Source organism: Ambystoma mexicanum, chromosome 2p (genome assembly GCF_040938575.1).
Source record: "Ambystoma mexicanum isolate Mex_15411 chromosome 2p, UKY_AmexF1_1, whole genome shotgun sequence".
NCBI lineage: Eukaryota > Metazoa > Chordata > Amphibia > Caudata > Ambystomatidae > Ambystoma > Ambystoma mexicanum.
Window position 1 is genome coordinate 776,425,171 of NC_090923.1, and position 21,307 is coordinate 776,446,477.

General features: G+C 45.2%; 1 protein-coding gene across 1 annotated transcript in view; it reads left to right on the forward strand.

Annotated features, from left to right (window-relative positions):
* The window catches only part of LOC138566782 (cytochrome P450 2G1-like), a 498,767-nt gene that overhangs the window by 103,579 nt on the left and 373,881 nt on the right, over positions 1–21,307 (forward strand). The window contains exon 3 of the mRNA XM_069644433.1: positions 1,487–1,636. Coding sequence (XP_069500534.1) covers positions 1,487–1,636 — 150 coding nt within the window. The remainder of the gene's footprint in view (positions 1–1,486; positions 1,637–21,307) is intronic.

Genomic DNA, 21,307 nt, shown 5'->3' on the forward strand with positions numbered 1-21,307 from the left:
TGAGTTCTTACCTTATGCCCTCACTATGTTAATTGTATAGGGATCCTTATGGGGATCCCTCTTTATTTATAAAAACCTTTGAAATTAACAGAACTACTATGCATCTAATATTCTCCTTTAATCTCCCCTGACATGAATTCTGTCAAAACGGATCTGCTCAGTCATCCCACTCTTCCTTGGAGGGGGCAATGGGAGAACCATATTTATAAAACTAACGGAACAGACACCTGTTCAAACTTGGTACCACCCACTGATGCATGATGATAGTAGATGCCCTGCCCCCAGGAAGCCTCAGTCAGGTGCCACCTGTTTCTGCTAACGCACACCAGGGTCCTTATCGCCTCTACTCCCTTTTACATACTACAGCCATACTTTCTACATACTATACACATAAGCAACATAACATCTTCCCTAAACAATCTTTCCCCTAGTTAACATTCCTATTCTATGCACTAAATGGTCTCATAAATATGAACATACGCCCAACTATAAACATACATATACATACACAAATGACAAGCAATGACATACACAACATATACATGATGCCACAATATGGCTGACTGCTGCAATCAGCCAGCAATTTACAGTACTTTCATGGCTCTGTCCTTGGTGTGGCTGGATGAGAGCCTGCCCCTTGATGATGTGAGGGCACTCCACAAGGGGCCACTTGAATGCACTGTGCATTGTCCATGCACTTTCGAGTTTATGGGCAGCCCTCTGCCTTGGTCCACCCACCATCACTGTTTTTGGCATATGCAACAAAAAAGCCTTACCGGCGGCACCCATGGCTTGGGTGGCCTGTCTGACTTCACTGCCCAAGTCCACAGCTCATATATGTCATCAGGGTTGCCTTTTTTGTTCTCTTTCCTGTCTGGCCCTCCCTCTCTCTCGTTTCTAATGGTTTCTCCCTACTTTATAATGGTTTATGTTTTCTAGTATGGGTTGGGCAGGAGATTCTTGCTCTTTGTTTTGCTTTTTCCTTTTGTTTTCATCATTCCATCTATCCCCATGGTGGAATGGATGGACACGTCCAAAACACTTAAGAACAAACACACTCACTGCATTGAATACATTATTTTATATAAACTCTGGGGTCTGTGTCTTTATTTCTAGGTTTCCCTTAGGGGACAAGCATGTAGCCCATTCTAGGCAGAACTCCTCAGTGGATTGCAATATGCTTAACATATGGTATGGGAGACTTTCTTCAGTTTATGAAAATGTTAAAGGGACAACCATACAGGTATACTATAAACCAACTGGAAAACATTGAGACTTTTTAAAATGCAATACCCCTTGTCCTGTTCACTGTAAAATGTTAATATATTCCAACGGCAGGCATTTCTACTTCTGGCCTGCTCACATACAGCTGCCAGATACCATATCAATTAAAGTCAATGTACATTTGCTGATTTCTACTTTTAAGTAACAACATCGCAGCAATTTTTACCACCATGACAAATAATTATTTTTCTGTGGCCCTCAGGTGTCGTAATCAGTAATGGAGAGCGATGGAAGCAACTCAGACGATTTTCTATCATGACTTTGAGAAATTTCGGCATGGGTAAAAGGAGCATTGAGGAGAGGATCCAGGAGGAGGCCCAGTTCTTGGTGGAAGAGCTCAAAAAAACGAATGGTATAGTGTTGATGATATCAACAAGACACAATGAGCAATAATGTAACAGATTTATAGTATCGCTATGCTTCTATAATATAAGGATCACATCACCTTCCACTCGGAAGGTGCGTTTGCTCCAAATACCCTACAATACACCCGGGAGGGGCCACGATTGGCATCAACCGAAATGGACAAGAGCTATTAAGTTATTATGTGGGCATAATATGCAAATATATAATCAAAACCATACATGTAATAAATATATTGTCTGAGCTGATTAGTTAGCTCAGCCAGTTGACCGCAAGTGCATCGTCTTTAGTTTGCAAGTTCAAATCCCAGCAAGACATACTCAGCCGTTCATTCCTTTGAGGTTATTAAACGAGTACTTAGTTCAATAATACTTTTATATAAAAATGTTCAAGATAGGCAAATTCTTCCTTGTTGAATGCTGTTTTTGTCATCACTTTAGAAAAAGTCAATGGGGATGGAACATGCATGTCATTTATGTGAACACCTTAAAATACTGATTGGTCAGTAGGTATAGAGTAGTTTAGCTATTGTCTCAATATTGGGAACGGGTTTCAGCTATGTTTGGAAAGTGCTACCGTTCATGTACAATTGCACGTGCTTCTCTCTGGAGACCACGTGGCGTTTCAAAAAGGTATGACTAAGTTGCATAATGTCTAAAGTCGACCTACGAAAAACACACACAAAGAGTGTAGTCTTTGTCTCGAGACCTTTTTGAATTTGTTGATCACAAGTAATATGTATTAGTATCCCAATCCAGGGTTTCAGAACATCAGCCTGCTGAATCCTAACTTAATTTTCAAGATGGGGGTGTCCCACATAGTCCTGGACATTCACAACTCCTATCCCAAACCTGCCTCTAAACCCTGCATTAACCTACACCTCCCTCCTGAACCCCCTTTTCTTTTTAGGGAACATTTGGTGTTTTGGTTGAATGTCCATAATCATGATTCAGGAAGGATAATACCCATACAGGATTGTGTTTGTTGGTGAACCGACACAATACCAAATGTACAGAGTGGGGTGCTTTGCTGCTCAGCATTGTGTATAAAAGAACCTATAGTTAGCACCTTAAGGCATGGATGACAATATATAAATTAAACACACATCAGCGTATGAAGATTAGTGAAGATTTGTCCCTAGTGCAAAAGTGGGATGGGTTTCAGGTGCTGAGCCTCTGACAAACTCACAGCAGTCTTCCAGGTCTCGCACAATCCTTTGAGGTAAAGTGTGGAGCAGTGTCTCTCATAAGAAATAATCGGTATATTGATTGGGTTTGTCTTGCCATTCAAAGTCCTCTCATGTGACTTGTTGGGGATGTCTGGGTCTGTTTTGGCCCCTCAAAGGCCACAAATCTCCTAAAGGAAGTTTGCTCCGTATACATGGACAGCTTATGTCCTGTTGCTTTGTGGATTTTACTAGAGTGTGAGGGAAGGTGTTGCACTGGACAGTCTCACACGTGGACAGTGGTCACTGTATTTTGAAGCTTTAAAGAAGGCTTTTGTGGAGTTTGAACGAGTGTTATCTGTTTGTTCTTGGACCTTGTGTAGTTGCTTGATGTTCAGTCGGCTTATTAAGTCATTTTGTTCCACTTTGTCGAAGTGTTTGATCAGTTTGGTATGGTGGTATATGTTAGTTTAACCTTATAAAATAGAAAAAAAGGTTTTTCCATTTGTGCCTCTTCCCTTTTGTGTAACTTTACAAAAAATGAAAACAAAAAAAATACTTTCCCCACTGTGTTTGTCATTTATCGTTTTGTATTATTATGATATAGTAGTCGTATTTTATTAGCATTATTAGAACCCTTCATGGTTCTCCAGTTCACCATTAATGAGCAGACACAAGCATTATTCTAGACATTGAATTTGTGTCTGTTTATAACTGCCCTCTTGCACACTGACTTCAATGTTGTGACGTAGAGTGGAGGAATGCTGGAAAACAAATCATCATCTTCCAAACTGCTGGGTTGGTTGTGCAGATGTCATTCCATAATCTTCAGCATTGCTTGTTAACTTTTATAAATGACACTTGTTCAACACAAGACTCTCACAAACTTCTTGTGCAGTTAAGACAATAGCACAGCCTCATCAATTCTCTCTTGATTGCACACTTGCAGGAGAAGCAGCTAAGCAATCTACATAAAACTAACGGAAGTGCCACTGGCCAGCACCTCTTGCTGTACCAGTCCTAAAATGGGTTATCATCTTTTCCTGCATTGATGTATCTGATAGTCTGCTGTCTGTTCCTATTGATTAATCATCTGTATCAAAGATGTCTGAGTCACTCAGGATGGTGTCCCACAAATGCCTCTCCCTTTAAGCTCTGCTCACATTGTTCACACACCGTTCAGTAGTTGTCAGTGATGTACTGCCTGTTGATGCTGCTGTCTTTCCTGAGCTTCGGATGTCCTATGTAGTTGTCAAAATTCGGGCTGGTTGATGGTCTTAATGGTCTGCATTAAATTGATTTTGGAAACACTGCAAACACCTTCCTGCATATATTCACTGTGTCTACACCCTGTGATACCTGCTGCCATTCTTCCTCCCCAAGACATGGTGATGAAGAGTGGCTACCTTTACTTTGAAATGTGGGTCCACAATGGAACCCTGTAGGTATTCAATGTTACCTTAATCTACTAACCCGTAGCTCAGCATGTAAGGATGAAATCAGTTCTCTCACCAGTTGTGGTATATCTGCATAGAATAGCAGGGCACAGGCCATCACCATCTTTGTTAAGATGAGCACCAACAGGTACACCAGATGAACATTCTCAGCAAGGGATGCATTGTGATGGCTCACACACTCTGTGACCTCTTTGAATGGTCATAGCTAAGAGCAAACATCAAAAGGCAGCTGCCGCTCACACAGTGGGCTTCATTACGAGATTCATGGTAAAAAGTAATCCTTACTGGCATGGACGTAATACAGTGTCCGAGTAGCTTTGATGCCGCTAATAGCGGCCGATTACGAGAATGTGTGCACGCGCGTACCAGCATGCCAGTAACATCCGTACCGACATGCTGCTAATGATCCTCAAACCCCCATTAGTGGCATCATGTAATGCGCTGACACCTCCTCTGCCTCCGTCCACCCCTAAATAACGGTCATCGGCAATACCGGGTACGGCAACCGGAAGTAACATCATCGCACCGGAACTGGAAATGCAACGGCGGCCATCTTCAAAAACACAATCCATTGCAATCCTCCACACACAGGACCTGGACCTCTGAAACACCACACACATCTTGACCAGAATGCCCAAATCAATCAAGAAAGGTGCCGCCCATCAGGGCAAGGTGTGCTTTTTAGAAGACAAACTGACAAACTAAACATGTTGGCAGACACATTGGTCGAGAACGCCAATGTCGTTTTTGCTGCAGACCTCAGGCAACCCGCACAAATACGGAAAAAGGAGATATGGGAGGAAGTGGCCAGGAAGGTCAGTGCGGTCGGCACCACCGCCCGCACGGTAAAAGACGTCAAGAAGCGGTGGGCTGATCTACACCTCTGTGTTAGGAATATACTGTCTGCCAATCAACAGGCGGCGGGGCCCACTCCCCCATCAAGCTCACGAGATGGGAGGTGACATGCACCAGTACCATCGACATTGAGGGCATCGAGGTAATCGGAGATGCAGAGTGTGGAGTACCGTCATCGGCAGATGGAGGTGAGTGTCCCCAGAAACCATAGAAAAACAAAGCATGATGTTGGCCAACTAATGTGATAGTGACATAAGGCAATGCATTGGCCATCATACACACATGGACACATCCCTGTCCAGATGCTGTCCCCAGAACTGTCACATCAACATGCATTCTGCATGCCAATCCCATACCTGATACACACCCCACAAACAGCAAAACAGCATGTGTCTCACTGCACGCAAACCACAACACAACGGTATGTCACACAGCATACACCACCTCAAATATGTGAGAACCTGACGTATGCCTAAATAACGCCCCCCATATAGCAAGCACCCTGTATGCCACAACTCCAAGATTGCAATGCATCACATGGGAACAACTGCACCAACACCAATGTATGCATGTGTAACGCTCACCTTGTATCCACAGGGATGCCACCCGACCTGGCTGGATAGCTTCCGACTTGGATTCGCCTTCCTCGGGTACCCGTTCTGCCAAGGGTCTATTCTGGAAGACAGGAGTGCAGATTTAGCCTACAATCTCCTTTTCTCAGGGCCCACCTCCCAGATGTCCCCAGCGACCCCTCAGAGTCTTACTCACCTTGTGCTTAGATAAGATGCGCTCTCCGTCCTGCTGTTCTGTGCAGGGGTGCGTTGTGGTTGGGCACCTTGCTGCCTAGTTGCTTCACTGGCGTGGACCCTGGAGTCCAGACCTGCTGAGACTCCCCTCTTGAAGTAAGTCTATAGTTCTTAAGTATTGTGGGTCCATAATTGTAATTGCCCTGTTTAATCTTCTCTTTCTCTCATAGATTCAAAAAGGATGGTGATGATGTAGAGCTGATGGAGAGGGCAGTGCTAGAGTTGGTAAGTGGATGTGCAAAGTGTGGCGCTATGTGCGCTTTTGGAATCAGGCTAACCTGTATTGTTCTTTTCTTGCAGGTCGCCGCGATGTCCTGGATGAAGTGCGGTCGGAAGAACATGGAACGCAGAGTGGAAGACGTCCGGACCACCGTCGAGTACGAACAGCGCTTCGCAAGGTAAGCGCAATTCTGCAAGATGCTGGAAAATGAAGCAAACTCTTGCTAATGTTGTCTTCTTCTCTATTTTCCTAGGATGTTGCTTTCGGGTGAAGACGGACTCCAGAGAAGAGACTGGAACACTCGAGGAGCTGGATTGCCGAGCAGGTAAGGATAAATAATGGGTTCTTCTTCTTCTTTGTAGGTGCCTGGAATGCTGTGGACAGGTCACGGTGAACATCACACTGCGAGTGCAGAGCAACGCAAAGCATGTGCTGCAGTTCGGACGTGGCTTAAATAGCCTACAGGCATCCCAGGTGCCTTCGGGACAGACCACGCCCAAGATGCTAGACCGCATGGTTCAGTTCCAAACTGAACCCAATGGGGGCAGCCATGTTGATCCATTCCCCAATGGGAGCTCCATCTACTATATGAGCCTGGCGCCAAAGGCGCCAGGACTGGCTCCAGTAGGGCTGAAAGGGGCATAATTGGGCCCTTGGAGCCCTGTAGGGACATTGTGGTGAGGCCTAGAGACCCTGAGGCCCAAAGCCCAGGGTCATGGTCATGACATCATGATGCACGTACAACCATCACTGATGCTGTGCCTCTCTCTGTGAGACCCCTAAAACAAATATCTCACGGCCCCCCCTTGGGCAACCATGTACCATCTTGGACAATCTTAGACAATCTCCTAGGGGCTGTGGATCACTATACCCCCCTGCTTTCGTATCGCAGGGCCTATGTGCACTGTGTTACTTCTAGATTACTCCTATCATACTCCTATAGCCACAATAACATAAGACACAAAGAAAACAAACAAATCGATTTAATTTTAACAATAGAATACATTTATTTATGCATAACAAGTCATGATGCAAGCATTACCAAAACTATGCAAATCTCAACTTTGCACCTTTTATGCTTCTGGTGCAAATCTACCATGCAATAACTATAAGCCTTGCAGGCTTCTAATGCAAGCCTGTGATTCTAATGCAGTCTAATGCAAGTGTCAGCATTCCTCTCCAATCCACACCATACTTCATACTCTCTATCTAAGACAATCCTGTCTGATTTACCCTTTCCCAAACACAAAGCTCTTTGTGTGAGTGTCTGTTCTAATCAATCAGTTTAGTTCATGAACCATACTTCCCATTTGCATGTGCCTCTCTCCCCCTCTCCAGCTCTGTCTTTGTCAAGTCTCTCCTCTATGCACAACTCTGCAACCAGCCAGTCAGTTTCTGCCTCTCAAAATCTGGTCACTCAAACTGCCTCTGCCAAGCTCTGCCAAACTCTCAAACTCTCCCAAGCCATCGGATTCTGCTGCACCAAGACACCTCTCCCTCAATCTCAGAACTGCATCCAAACGTCTCTCGATCTATCTCTCAGAGAGCAGCTCCATCCAAAACTCCATCTCCAACAACTACTAGAAACTCCCTTCTGTTCACCTCTGGTTATACTATTCATGACACACTCAAATCCCTATGGTTACTTTAAGCATTCCTTCATTTCTCTTTGTGTCAGCATTCTATATGAACATGCCTGAAAATCTGTGTACTTTCACTCCGTGCTCTTGTCGTGTTCTGTGTCAATGTGAAATTTCAAAGCATATCTCTGTCATGGCCTATCTGTCTGCGGTGCCTGCCTCCTATTTCTCCATTCATACCCATTCACTCCACTGTTGGCTTTACGAAATCCTCTTTCCTCCAGAGAACAGGCCATCTCTCCTCTCATGCAAAAGCACACTCTCCCATTCTCCATGTGGCGCTGCCTCCCACCTTTTCTGTCTCCGCGAAGCACACAAGCCCATGCTGATAAGGCTACCTTTGCCTTCCCCACTCGGACAAGGTTTGTGTTATCTGTCTGCCTGCCAAGCAACCATTTACGAATACTTGTACTCAGTGTAATTCAAAACAATCTTCACACACTGTGGTGTTTCTCTGTCTAATTCAGTGGAATGGCTTTATAATGCCAGCTAAATGCTTTCTAGTGTTTACGCTTTCTCTCGCAATGCCAAGCGCTACCTATATGGAAACTCATTCTATGTGCACACTCAATGGACAGTGTGTCATTCTAAATGCAAATTTAGAAATAAATGCGGAATATATGATGGATTACTAAGCATGATGCAATAATTCCTAAAGGGGTAATACTAAATAATGGTTCTGTAACCAAGAGTAATGATTCTCTAATGATAACAAATCCAGGCTCCTCATTTTATCAGATTCTACATCTCGGTTCCCCACAGGCACAGATGCCGACAGTGATGGCCAGGATACTGCGGCACAGGCCAGGACACCGGCAAAAAAGCCCAGGGCCAGGGATGATGGCACCAGGCCATCGACATTGAGGGCCACTACGAAGCACCAACTGCCACCCAAAGCAACACCATCAGAACAGGCCAAGGCACAGGAGCGGCAAACAACAGTTGTGAAACCTCAAGACAAAACAGGAACACAGGACGTATCCACTCATCCGGAGGCAGAGACACACAGGACCCAGTTTGCCGCCAACAGCTCCATCGGGGAGGCAGCTGCCTCAGCGCCCCAGAGAGGAGACGAGGGAGAGGGCCCAGTCAAGGAGTGCTCACATGAGGACGGCAACCTGTCCGGGGATGGTGCATGCACACCAAGCCCCCAGCAAACCCCCAAGCACACCCCACAGGGCACCCCAGATGGCACCCCTCAGCACCAGTCAGGAGGAGGGGATCCAAGAGGCCTGGAGCCCACCAGAGACAGCCCTGCATTGGGCCCCTCGGCAGATGCCCTGTCCACCTCCACAGCTATTCGGGACATAGAGGGGCGCATAACCTGAATGAAGGGGCGTCAGCAGCAGCTCACGGACCTTGTGAAGCAATATGTTGCGGAAGGTGCATTGACAAGGCGGATGTATGTGAGAACACTGCGGCCATGACATGGGCCATGGACAGGAATACCAAGCTGATATGCGAGGGGCTATCAGCAGTTACCCAGGTCCTGGCCAGGATTGCACAGACCTTGGAGGTGCAGTACCCTGCACCAACAGAGGCTCATTCAAGCACGGCATCATCTTCTTGTACACCTGCCAGCTCTACCCAAACGAGCCCCGTGCCAAGATCAACACGCACCACGTGGCGCTCAGATGTGCAGCCCCCGGAGGCCAAGAGAGGCTGCCTGTAGCCGTGTTAGGCAGAATCCTGTGCAGTTCCCTTGGGGAACACTGCAAAAAGATTAAGACTACAGGAGTAAGCAGTAAACCCAATTGGTAGCAGTCCGCACCACCCAGATTTACCTGGTAGCTGTGGCTGACCGGGCAGACTTCTCTCAAGAAGAGTAGGGCAGTATGTAGAGTATACACAATAGGGCCAAAACACAGTAGAGCAAACAAACACTGACCAGAGCTTTGTATAAAAAGTATATAATTATTTATTTAAAACACACTTTATGGCATATACTAGCACTCTCAATCAAAAGCAAGTTAAAACATAGTCAGGTAAAGTATGCAATAACTATCAGACAAGTCAGGGTTAAAACAGTACTATTTGTTAGAACAGATGTGAGCGCTTAACCAAAATGGCACTCTGATAATGTAGTTAAAGGGAGAGAAAAAGGCAGAGCGTAGAAATACAACAGTTCCCAACACCTTTAAGAGTTCAGAGCAAGGGGAGAAAGGCAGGTTATACTGTAGAGCCAAAGTTCATAGGCCAGGCCCACTTTAAATGGAGCCAAGCGAAATGTGCCCAGGATCACACGGTTTAAAGTGCACTAAAAGTCTCTGCAGAGTGTTCAAAAGCGGTTGGGGTGATTCAAAAGATATAGTTAGAAGGCCTGGAGCCAACCCAGTTTAAAAGCCAAGGATTTAAGGGTCACCTTTAGCAATCTGTATAAAGGTAGGCCAGGCAGGACACAGTACCATAAAAAGAAAGGAAGCTCCAGCGGGGGCAGTTGTTTCTGACAGTGGTTGAAGTTCATGGTTCCGACCAGGGGAAGAGAAGATCTCGTAGGGGAGGAAACTTGGAGTCGTTGCACTGCACAGGGATGAAACCAGCCGCAGAGTTCCCGATTAAAAGGTGCAATCCTTTTATTTGCGGTCAAAAGTGGTGAGCTTGGCAATCCGGCCGCCGGGGTGCTTGGCACAGGCTATTCGACCAAGAGACGTCTTTGGAAGGCGAAAGGGGTGAGCTGGTTGATCCCACCAGCTCAGAGGAAGAAGACTCGTCCAGCAGAAGATCTTCTCTTGTCGTTGGGAAAGTGGTGAGTTCGTTGCAACAGGGCTCCACAGGTGGTGTCGTTGTTGCAGATGGCTCAACTTCTTCCCTCTTCGGATTCTTAGGTCCTGTGGCGACTTCTGAAGTTCCAGTCCCAAAGGCCCTGCTTTTCTGACGCAAAACCCCCATTCTTCAGCCTAGCTGTCAATCACACATGCTAAGTGGTGAGCCAGGCAGCTCACCACTGGGCCAATCAGAGTAGAGTGTGACTTGGGTTGCTAAGGCAACGCAGTCCAGGGTGCCAATTCCCCCCTCCACCCCTCCTGTGGAACCCAGACAGAGTGGCACCATTTGGAGGGCTTCTGTGGAGAAGCCCACCAAAAAGTGGAACAAAGGGCTCGACCTTCGTCAGAGTTACAGAGACGGACACAAACGCCATTTTAGAATCGAGTTCTGGCAAAAGGACCCAACCGATGATTTAATATTAAATAAATAAACCGGCGGTATCTTTAACATTGCACCAAAAAGTGGTGCGTTTAAAATCAATGGGAAAATCCCATAGAGAATATTCCGGTGGAATATTTTGCGTGGTAACCACTGCCACCAACCAGAAACTCGACAAGGGGGGACTGGACAGTGCCCCATTGAAAACAGACCCAGGGGCAATATAATTACCCCTTACCAGTACTTCCACAATATGATGGTTTGTACTGGTTCTGTTAAAAATTTTGAACTAGTAAAGCCAATGGTGACTTTACATGCCCTGGGAGACGGTTGTCAGTCCGAGGGTATGGAGTCTATGTTTGGGGGTCACTGCGACACCCCTGTGTTACTGCACTGGGGGTGCTGTGTAACACACATACCAAAAAAACAGATGGTACCCTATGGAGTAAAAAGAAACCCCATAGCCCATAAGCACATAACAAATCAAAGACATACCTCAAATCATGTCTAAGAGTGGGAGTAAAGGAGTCTCACTCTTAGCAGGAGAAAAAAACAAACCCCAAAAATCCATCAAAGCTGCTGGGGGACTCACTAGGTTTGGGAAATTAGCCTTATAAGATAATTCTCCCTAACAAGCAGGGGCAGCCTGCATGTGCTGACTCTAGACGCATACAATGACATGCATTCCATATCATGTGTGGGGTGTTGTGGGGAGGGGAAAGAGGAGAGGGGGTGTGTGGGGGTGTTGTGGGGGGAGGGGGAGGGTGTGTGTGGGGGTTTTGTGGGGTAGGGGGTGTGTGGGGGTGTTGTGGGGGGAGGGGGGAAGGGCTGCAGTGGAGGGCCAATTCACTATGCTTGATTATACTGTTAAATACACCCGTTGTTTGGATAAAAGATATCACGAGTGGACATTGGTTTTTGGGCATTTGTTCATTCAATGCATTACAGTGTACAGTGCCCATCTACCACCACACCCTGTGTCCATATGCACCCGATCCCAGTGCCCAGAGTACAGCCACCATTGCGTCCTCTGCATCCCTGTCTCTCATGAACAATTGTAAATCACTGATTGGCGCACCGCACGTCCATCTGGTGCATGGTGCCCTGGCCGACGTGCAACATCTTCTCCCTCCTCATCCTCATCCTCACCCGATGCTTGCTGGTCAATATCAGGTGGCAGAGGTACGTTCCACCGGATGCACATGTTGTGCAGCATGGCACAGACCATGATGATTTTATCCACCTTCTCAGCCCCGTAGACGAGTGCGACAACAGACCTGCTGAGGCAGCAGAGCCATGCCTTCAACGGGCCAATGGTCTGCTCAATCACAACACGGGTGCGGGAATGATCCCGATTGTAGTCCTCTTCGTGCCTGTCCTGTAGATTCCTGACAGGGCTGAGGAGCCACGGCTTCAGGGGATAACCAGCATCACTTGCATGGCAGCACAATAAGGTATGAGTGAGGGTATTTCTTCTATGACATCTGTACTAAGCCTGTCCATTGTTCATGTTGGCACACAGGATATCTAGTTGGTAGTCATTGGCTACACATATGCACAACTATCTGGCCTGTTCACTACTTAGCAACAAAATGGTGTAGGGCATGTGTGACATACAGGACTGAGGGGCCTTGACATCGGACTAACCACACAACTAGATGGAGTGAAAGTGACCATGAGGTGGTCACATGTGAGGGTTGTATGGCAGGTGATGTCACAATATTCAGGTCCACCAATGTTTGTAGCTTTAGGATGATGTGTACCATGTCACATGTACTTTGCACTCTCATGCTTGCAGCCCTTTGATGACGCCATGCACATATCCTGTGATGTCTGCACACATTTTGTTGTGCGACTATGTGTTTGGTGGTATGCTCCACAGGTGTAGGTAGCATTCCCCTAATGATGCAGGGTGTCCACTTGCATGCTGGTACTAATGTACTGTGGATGGCTACCACTGAAATTGCACTTTGTAGGTGTGTTTACGTGAAGTGTTGGCACAAGTTTGTATTCCATTTTGCATACTTCGGTTCACTTTGCCATGTTGGCATGCAGCGCTACTGTGCTGGAGGGCAAGTGACAATCAGTGGATTCCCTGGTTGGAATGTATTCATGCACACTCATGGATGCATTACCTGTGTGGTGCTTTGATGCAGACATGTACATTACGCTTACTCAATGCATGTTGCTGTATTGTGTTGCAGGGGAACAGTCTGATGATGTGAAGTGGACATGTTGAGGGGTGTGGGCTGCTTGCAAGTCTGACATATTGGCATTGTTGTGATGCAAGGGTAAGTGTGTTGACATTTTCAGTGTCATGTTCAGGTTGGGATGTTTAGGGGAGAGTTGTTTTCACTATGGGCAGTGTCCAGTCACCACCCCATTCTCACCCAGGTGGAGTATGCATCTTTCTCCCCCCCATTCTCACCCAGGTGGAGTTTGCATCTCTTCCCCCCATACACTGCCATTGGCATGTGAGCAGACTCACCCAGCAGCCAGGCACATCGTGCAGCATGTCGCTCCATGTGGCGGGGTAGCGAGGAGTTCCGCAGCACCATAGCATCATGAGCTGATCTAGGAAATCGGGCACAGCAATGTGTGATGATGTTGCTGGAGCCACATGCCATCTGCACATTGATGGGGTGGTATAGCTTACGAATGCGGTACACCACCTCCATGTCACGAGGGGCCACCAATTCCACATGGGTGCATTCGAGGGCACTGAAAGAATGTGACATGCCTGCCAGTGCATGGAAGCCAATTTTTGTGTCATTCACCTCCTGGGCAGTCCCTGGTAGGGATATGTAGTCCCTTGCATGCTTCATGAGGGAATCCAGCACTTGGTTCAGCATGCGTGATATACAGGGTTGTGATACGCCATTAAGCTGCCCCACTGTGTACTGGTAGGTGCCTGTGGCCAGAAATTGGAGCACAGTTCCTACCTTCAGAAGAGGGGGATGGCAGTGCGGATTTCAATCAGACTGACTATGTTGTTGTGTATCATGTCCACAATCGAGGTGATGGTGTCCCGGTCCTGGCGGTACAGGGTGTGGACCTGCACAGGGGATAGTTTGTAAGGATTGGCCCTGATGCGAGGAATTGGTGCATGCCTACGTGGAACCAGTGGCTGCACTGGTGGGATTTGCTGGGCCTGTCTCACCCTCCCTCTCCTCCTGCATCTCCCCTGTTGTGCCGATTGTAGTTGTTGGTCATAGAGTGGCAATGCAGGCATGTCCTCCAGCTACAAAATCGCAACAGCAGGTGGGATCATTTTAGTGTAGGAAGGCGTGTGGTGTGTGGGTGTGCTCCTTTTGTGCTGAGTTAGCCTGTATTGCATCCAACTGTGCTGATTGTATGCACCTGTGGCAGTTGGGAACACAGAAGATTGCTATTATACATTTGCTCTGCGATGCCGGTGATGCGGCATCGCGGTGACCCTAATTACCGCCTTCTGGATGCCGGTAGGTGCATGTCCGCGGGACTTGTAATGTGTTAGGCAGAACTATATGCAGTACCCTTTGGGAATACCACACACAATTAACACTACAAGTGACATTACAAATTCACCTTTGGTAAACGCCTGTACTACACAGTAAAGTGGTAGCGATGGCTGAGCAGCCAGACTTATCTCAGGAGCAAGTGAGGAGTATCAATAGTTACACAAAGGACAGCAGTTAGTATGATTCAAACAAACACTGACTCAAGGTTTCTGAGTAAAAGAATATACATTTATTTACACATCAGTTGTATAACATCTCACTAAAGTAAAACAGTTGAGAAATCACACTTTTAATACACCACACCACTCCCAATAGATTCTGGACAAGTTAAACTCAAAATGAAGTGTGAAACAAATGGCACTCCAGTAATTTAAAAAGGGAGGGAAAGACAAAGTTAGGTAAAAATTGAGCCGCACCAACAGGTAAGTAAGCATGGCAATCTAGAAAGAGGAACTACAGTGATGGAATCAAATCAAAAAGGCTTAGGGCCAAAGTCAATAGGACAAAAGTCTTTTGCTCAAGATCACACAGTTCAGGGTAGTTTGTGGTTAAGTCTTTGGCAAGAGTTCCGGATGAAGTTGGTCAGCAGATAAGTTAGTTTAAAGAGTAGAGAAGGACAAGCCCTCGGATTGGTGAAAGGTTTCACCCACTTTCACCGCGGCTGGACGAAACGAACAACCGGATTTGCACAGTACCTTTAAATTGAGAAGAATCTGTAGCTGAGTTGAACGTTCCTGGCAGTTCCTGCTGGCTCACGGTTCCTGAAGCGACTATCGGATTGACATGAAGTAGGAAGACTGGAGAGTCCTGCACTGTCGAGGGAAGAAACCAGCAGCAGAGCAAAGCAACAAATAAAAGGTGCACTCCTTAAAAGCCAAGCAGGGTCAGACCTTCCTGGCTATCCGATTTACTGTAGCTCTGTACAGCAAATTCGACCAGAGGAGGGAGTCCTGGCTTGCAGTTTGGGCAAACTGGTTGGTCCCACCAGCTCAGGGGAAGAAGATTCCTGGTAGATCTTGTCGTTGGAGCTTGAAGATTCGGACCTGCAGCAGGGCTTCACCGGACAGTTCAGTCATTGTAGGGGTCCTCTTCTGTCAGCTCCTCATTGGTTCTTTCGTTCCAGTGGCGACTCGGCCTTTCCAATCACAGAGACCTGCTTTTTATGCAGTTTTCCCCCATTCACACAGCCTGGCTGTCAATCAGACAGCAGGGTGGCTGTCCCGCCGGGACAGTCACATAGCCAATCAAACAGGAGTGTGACTTAGGTTACCAAGGGAACCCATGGCAGAAGTCCTAAAACTCCTCCCTCACATCCTGCCTACCCAGACTTTCAGGCGCCTAAGGAGGGCTTCTGTGATGGTGAACAAAGGAACCAAACCTGGTTTGGCACGCAGAGTAAAACACGAGAAAGACATTTTCAAAAAGAACTGGTGAATAAATCCAGCCGGAACCGTATAAAAACCTATATGGTCTAGCGGGTTTAAGTTTGAGGCTACCAAGATAGCCTAAAACAATACCAAGGTAATTTAAGATAACTGTGGTAGGAAAAATAGGGTAGTTACCACTGCCACCAGCCAAATCTTGATGAAAAGGGAGCAAAACAATTCTCCAAGAGAAACAGACAAAAAGGGATAAGTATTAACCCTTTCCAGTACTCTATGTAAGATAGGGTGTACTGGGATGTGGATTTTAAAAGACTAATAAAGTTAATGGCAACTTTACATGTTCTGGGAGACAGTCGTCAGTCCCAGAAAATGGAGTTTGAGTTGGGAGGTCTAAAAGACAACCCTGTGTCACTGCACTGAAGGTGCTGTGTAACACACAATAAAAAAGCTGATGCCTATGGAGTAGGTGAGGCTCCACAGTTTATGAACACAAGAAAATGTTAAACACAAACAGCAAAACACATGTAAGAGTGGGAAAAAAGGGCTCACACTCTTACCAGGTTAAACAATAAATCCCAGAAATCCAGCAAAGCTGCTGAGGGACTCAGTAGGTAAGGGAAATTAGCCATTCTTGAGAATTCTCCCTAACATAATGTCCTCCTGTTAGCGGCATCCCGGTATTGCCGGCCCGAAGAGGCGTGTGCCCGCGCACATGCCGGTACGGAGGGGCACGGTCTCATTGCTGGTGCTAATACCGGGATGTGTACTCGTAATAGGCCCGACCGTTAAAGGGTGCCGGTATTCCCTTATCGGCATCGTTTTTGCATTACTGCAAAACCCGTAATGAGGCCCAGTGTGTTAATGCCTCATCTGAATGAATAACTGCCCTGACAATATGGCCACCAGGTATGATCTACTAAATGTCTGTTAGAGGATAGGGTAAACAATCAAATCGACATTCTTCTCAAATCTAAGCATCAACATGTCCTTGTGCTATAGTATTGTTTCGTATTTCCTTGCCTCCGTAAAGGAACATTTACTCCACGTTTTCAGTTCTGTTTTACCATTTTCTCTGTTGGTCAGGCATCCCAGCTTTTTTGGGTTGGAACGCTTGGAAAGGTCAAGAGTACTGCTTTGGTTGTCCGCCATGCTACTTTCACTGGGGGACTGGCTGCACAACCACAAACGGTGGGCACACTCCAGTTTAGATGAGTTCAAAGGACATGGAAACATGGGACTGCCACTGGCCTGGGTAAATGACACATTGCCGGGCAAGTCAGGGCACAAACAATGTTTCCTCAACTGCCTCGAGGCACCAAACAGAAGGCACTACTCTTCGGTTTTCACATTTGTTTACTGTAGTCCTGGACTGGCTGTCAGATTGACAGGGTTTGATTTTCGCTGCAGGTGTGCTATAAATCCAACAGGAATCTGCAATAACTGGTTGTAAGATATATGTTGGTCATTATGTTAATGTTTGGGTTGCTCTTTAAGTGCACACAATCTCATGCTCCCTAATAAATAGTCCAACCCCACAATTCTGGTTAAAAACAGGCTGTTTGCTCAAAACTAAATTTTTTGTAGGTGTTCCCCACAATTTATGTGGGGAACTTCACCACAATGTTACACATTAACAGGAAGCTTGTCTATAGAAAACAAAATTAACCTTGCTGCACTATTCTCACTATTCTTCACACATGTGCATCCATTTCCATAATCAATTCTATGTATACCTTAAGTCTGAATAACACTACCCATTCTAGCTGCACTTCTACTACTTGTCAATATCAAAATCCTTGACTTAACAAAAACGTCTCCAAAATACCCATAAAGTCATGTTTGATTGGCCAAGTTCTTCCTTTGACCTGTCTCATAGTTAGATACTCCTATTGAAAACACATCAACAATCTTCAATGGATGATTCTTTTATTATTTCATATCAGCAATATGACAATGCTGTGCAGCCAACATTTTTCTAATCAGATTTTCCAGATGTGTGGTTGGATATGCCGCATTCATATTTGCCATTCTGCTCCATACTTTTTTCTCTTTGTATTAATTAGTAAACGTTGCAGACTGTAGACATTTGTTGTCATAATAAAGAGGATACATTTAGCTTTGCAACGGGCCCAGCCCTATATTTCGAAATCTTATTGTTCAAAAGATATAAGTGATATTTCATTTTGCATCTAGAGAGTGATAATCTCTCTTGCATATAGGTTCAAATGTAAATATGAGCTGTTTTAAAACCAAGGCAATTATACATCTGTAGACCTACCCTGTGATTCAACTTGGAGTCTCGTGGTCAGCACATGAGTTGAATAAAAATCCCTTCGTGAGTCAGTTGATAGGGCTATTTCGGCCAGCTTGCATTAGATCAAGGCAAATGCTGGGTTTTATGGTGATGTATGCTTTAACTTGTCATGTTAAGTGCAATTAAATGTTTGGAGCAAGCCACAAAAACAAACATAGTTTTAATTGCAGACAGTGATCCCTACATTGACTGCAAAGTATAACTTACTGGAATTTAAGAGTATTTTTCTAACATTCTCCCCTGCGAGAGGTTTTGTTCTGAATTGAAATCCAGGTCAACTTGAAGTCAGCACAATTCCAGACTGAATCAAACATACCAATGCTCTTCAAATCAACACAACAGAATCACTGCTTTCTGTATCTTTACACTGTCATAAATAATATAAAATCTACAATTTTTAATTTAAATAAAATGTCACTTTTTAAATAGTTTTTTCTCTAATGTAAAGTTTAGAATCACCATTTAGGTAATTTCTTCCAGGTACAGTAAAAGGATACTCCTGTGAAAAAAACAACAACTTTAAAACCAAAGGATGATTTAGTTGAATTTTGTCACTTATACGTTTATTTCTTGTTTCACAGTCTGTGCTCTCCGGGTTAGCAGGAGGGCCTCTTCGCACCTTTAGAAATAAAGTTACATTTTAAACTTCTGTTTTCACTTGACACTGGTAAACCTCAGTCTTTGGGTCACGGGACCAATGTGTTGAGTTTTACCTCTCAGGTGTACTGGTGGTTACTTACATCCCACAGGTGCACCCTTGTCGTAGCAGTACACTTAGGGCCTCATTACGAGTGAGGCGGAACGGGTTAATGGGCTCCGCTAAAGGAGGCGGACCCGTTAAACCCGTTCCACCTCATTACAAGCTCCCCTTGTGGGACCCGGTAAGTAACGCCTAGTCAAACCAGGCATGCTTACCGGGTCCCGCGAGGGGAAGAGGGAGCAAACAACGGGTCGCTTGTAATCAGCACGTTGTTTGCATCCTCTCCCATTCTCATTGAGCCCTATGGGGGCTCAGTTGGGAATGGGGAAGGTCCGGACTTGGGTTCCTGGAGGGAGGAATTACCGGGCCCTCCAAACTCGTAATGACCCGGTAATTCCCCATTCTGGGAACCCGGACCCGATTTCGGCAGCAGCCATGCCGCCGATAGCGGCATGGCTACTGCCAAAGTCGGAATGAGGCCCTTAAACTTGAAACAGTCTGAATTGGTCTTTATTGTCCATAAACTGATCCACCTGCCTAACACCTAAAAGCAACAGTGCAATTTGCGATTTTTCACCCTCAGTTTGCTTTAGAGAAAAAGACTTGAGGTACATTTATTTTGACAAGGATTTCATAGCATTTGGGTGGTCAGGCAGATTGTACATGGCTGGAATACACTGTCCTGTTTGATCACGTTATTGTTATTGACAAATTATGCTCAATGTTTGCTTAATTTATATTCATATTCAACAAGTGAATGCTTGGCACTTTTTTTTCTGACTGTATAATACTAAATACTAAATATAACAACAAACTCGTACATGAACATCTTGTGCAATATTAGTATGAGCACGCCACATGGAACTTTTACCATTACATGGTTCTGGGGTCTTTATACATTCACATTTGATATCTATCTTATTTTCATACTTAACAGAACATTGACATGTGCAGTGCAGTGAGCACATGCACAAGTGATCGATTTACTAAATGACACATTTTACCCAGTTGTCTTTACATGAATGGTTTATGCCTAGTATATGTGTAGTCAATGTAGGAAGCTGGTATATGCGTGTTATGGCCATATTGAGTGAAAGATTGTGCATGTGATTAGGATACACAACCTCTGTAGTAAATGCAATATGCAATAGTCTGAAAATGGATACATGGATGGTGTGTAGATCCTTGACAAATCATTATGTATTTTAATATGCTACTCCTGAGCGTGTGTATGAAAATACTTGCATAGTGCAATAACCAAAGGTGAGATTGAGACGTGGACATGTGCAATTTAAAGTAAATAAGGCACTGGATTTTACAGACTGGGTATTTCATTTACGTTACTATTTTCCTAAATGTCAAGCGCTTGTTCCTTTTTTGTTATACACATAGAAATATTTGCACAGCTTTAATATTGTGTACTACAGACATGTGAACGTGACAAACTTCTGTCAGTTATCAGTAAGGCCATACCGACTTCCCCAGAAATTGCCTGTCAATATGCAAGCCAGAGATGGAAGTGTACTACAAATCACTGGTACGCTGTGCCACTAGTTCATTTTTATTTTGAAATGTGTACGGTTAGCTCAAAGGCTTAGGAAACGCATCCTAGATGCACAGAGCCAAATTTAGAATCAGCTGGGCTCCAGGCTGAGACACTGATAGAGGGCCTGGGGCTCTGCTACGAGCCCCTTAATGACCGTGCAAACACTTTCCTTTTGTTATCCGCAGAGTCGTTCATATGCGTCATTGGACAGCTCAAAGCAAAAGACCAGACACACCACCAGTTTCCTAGAACATCTATGTCAAGTACCAAATCAGTTAAAGCAACTAACATAATAACTACCTGTTTAAAATATATGTTTATATCCATGATGTCTACTAGCTTGACAGCCCCCAAAAAAGTTCGCTTTCTGTTAATAGTGAAATGTTTTTAACATTGTGGATTACAATGTGGAAGTTTGTGAAAATGACTTTCCATACATAATTGAGTTTATTACACCACTTCTTTTAGTGTATATTTTTAAGTGCAGAAAATACATCAGCGTTAAATACGAGAGGTTTCAGGCTTGCATTATTATGCATTCTGGGACTTCTAGCTTTCCTTTAAGATGTGTCACCTGGGGCGCAGTCAAACAACATCACTTCCCGTGATGCTTTTGGGGCGGTGTCAAATGACATCACTTTCCTGTGATGTCATGGGGGGTAAAGGGTAATGTGATGTCATTTCTGCTACCCCTGGCATTTTGGTGAAATTACATCCCTGAGAGGGAAGCTATTCCTATACTCATACTCATACTCACCCGGATAAAGAACCTGGCAGTTGTTTGTCATATTTCCACACTTTAAGAACAATAAATATAACCACAACTAGCTCCACTTGCTGCAGCAAGGCTCTTTCTTGCCCTAAGCCCAAGAGAACACATTCCACCTGCCCTCCATGTCTTTCACTGGCTGCCGATTGAACAAAGATC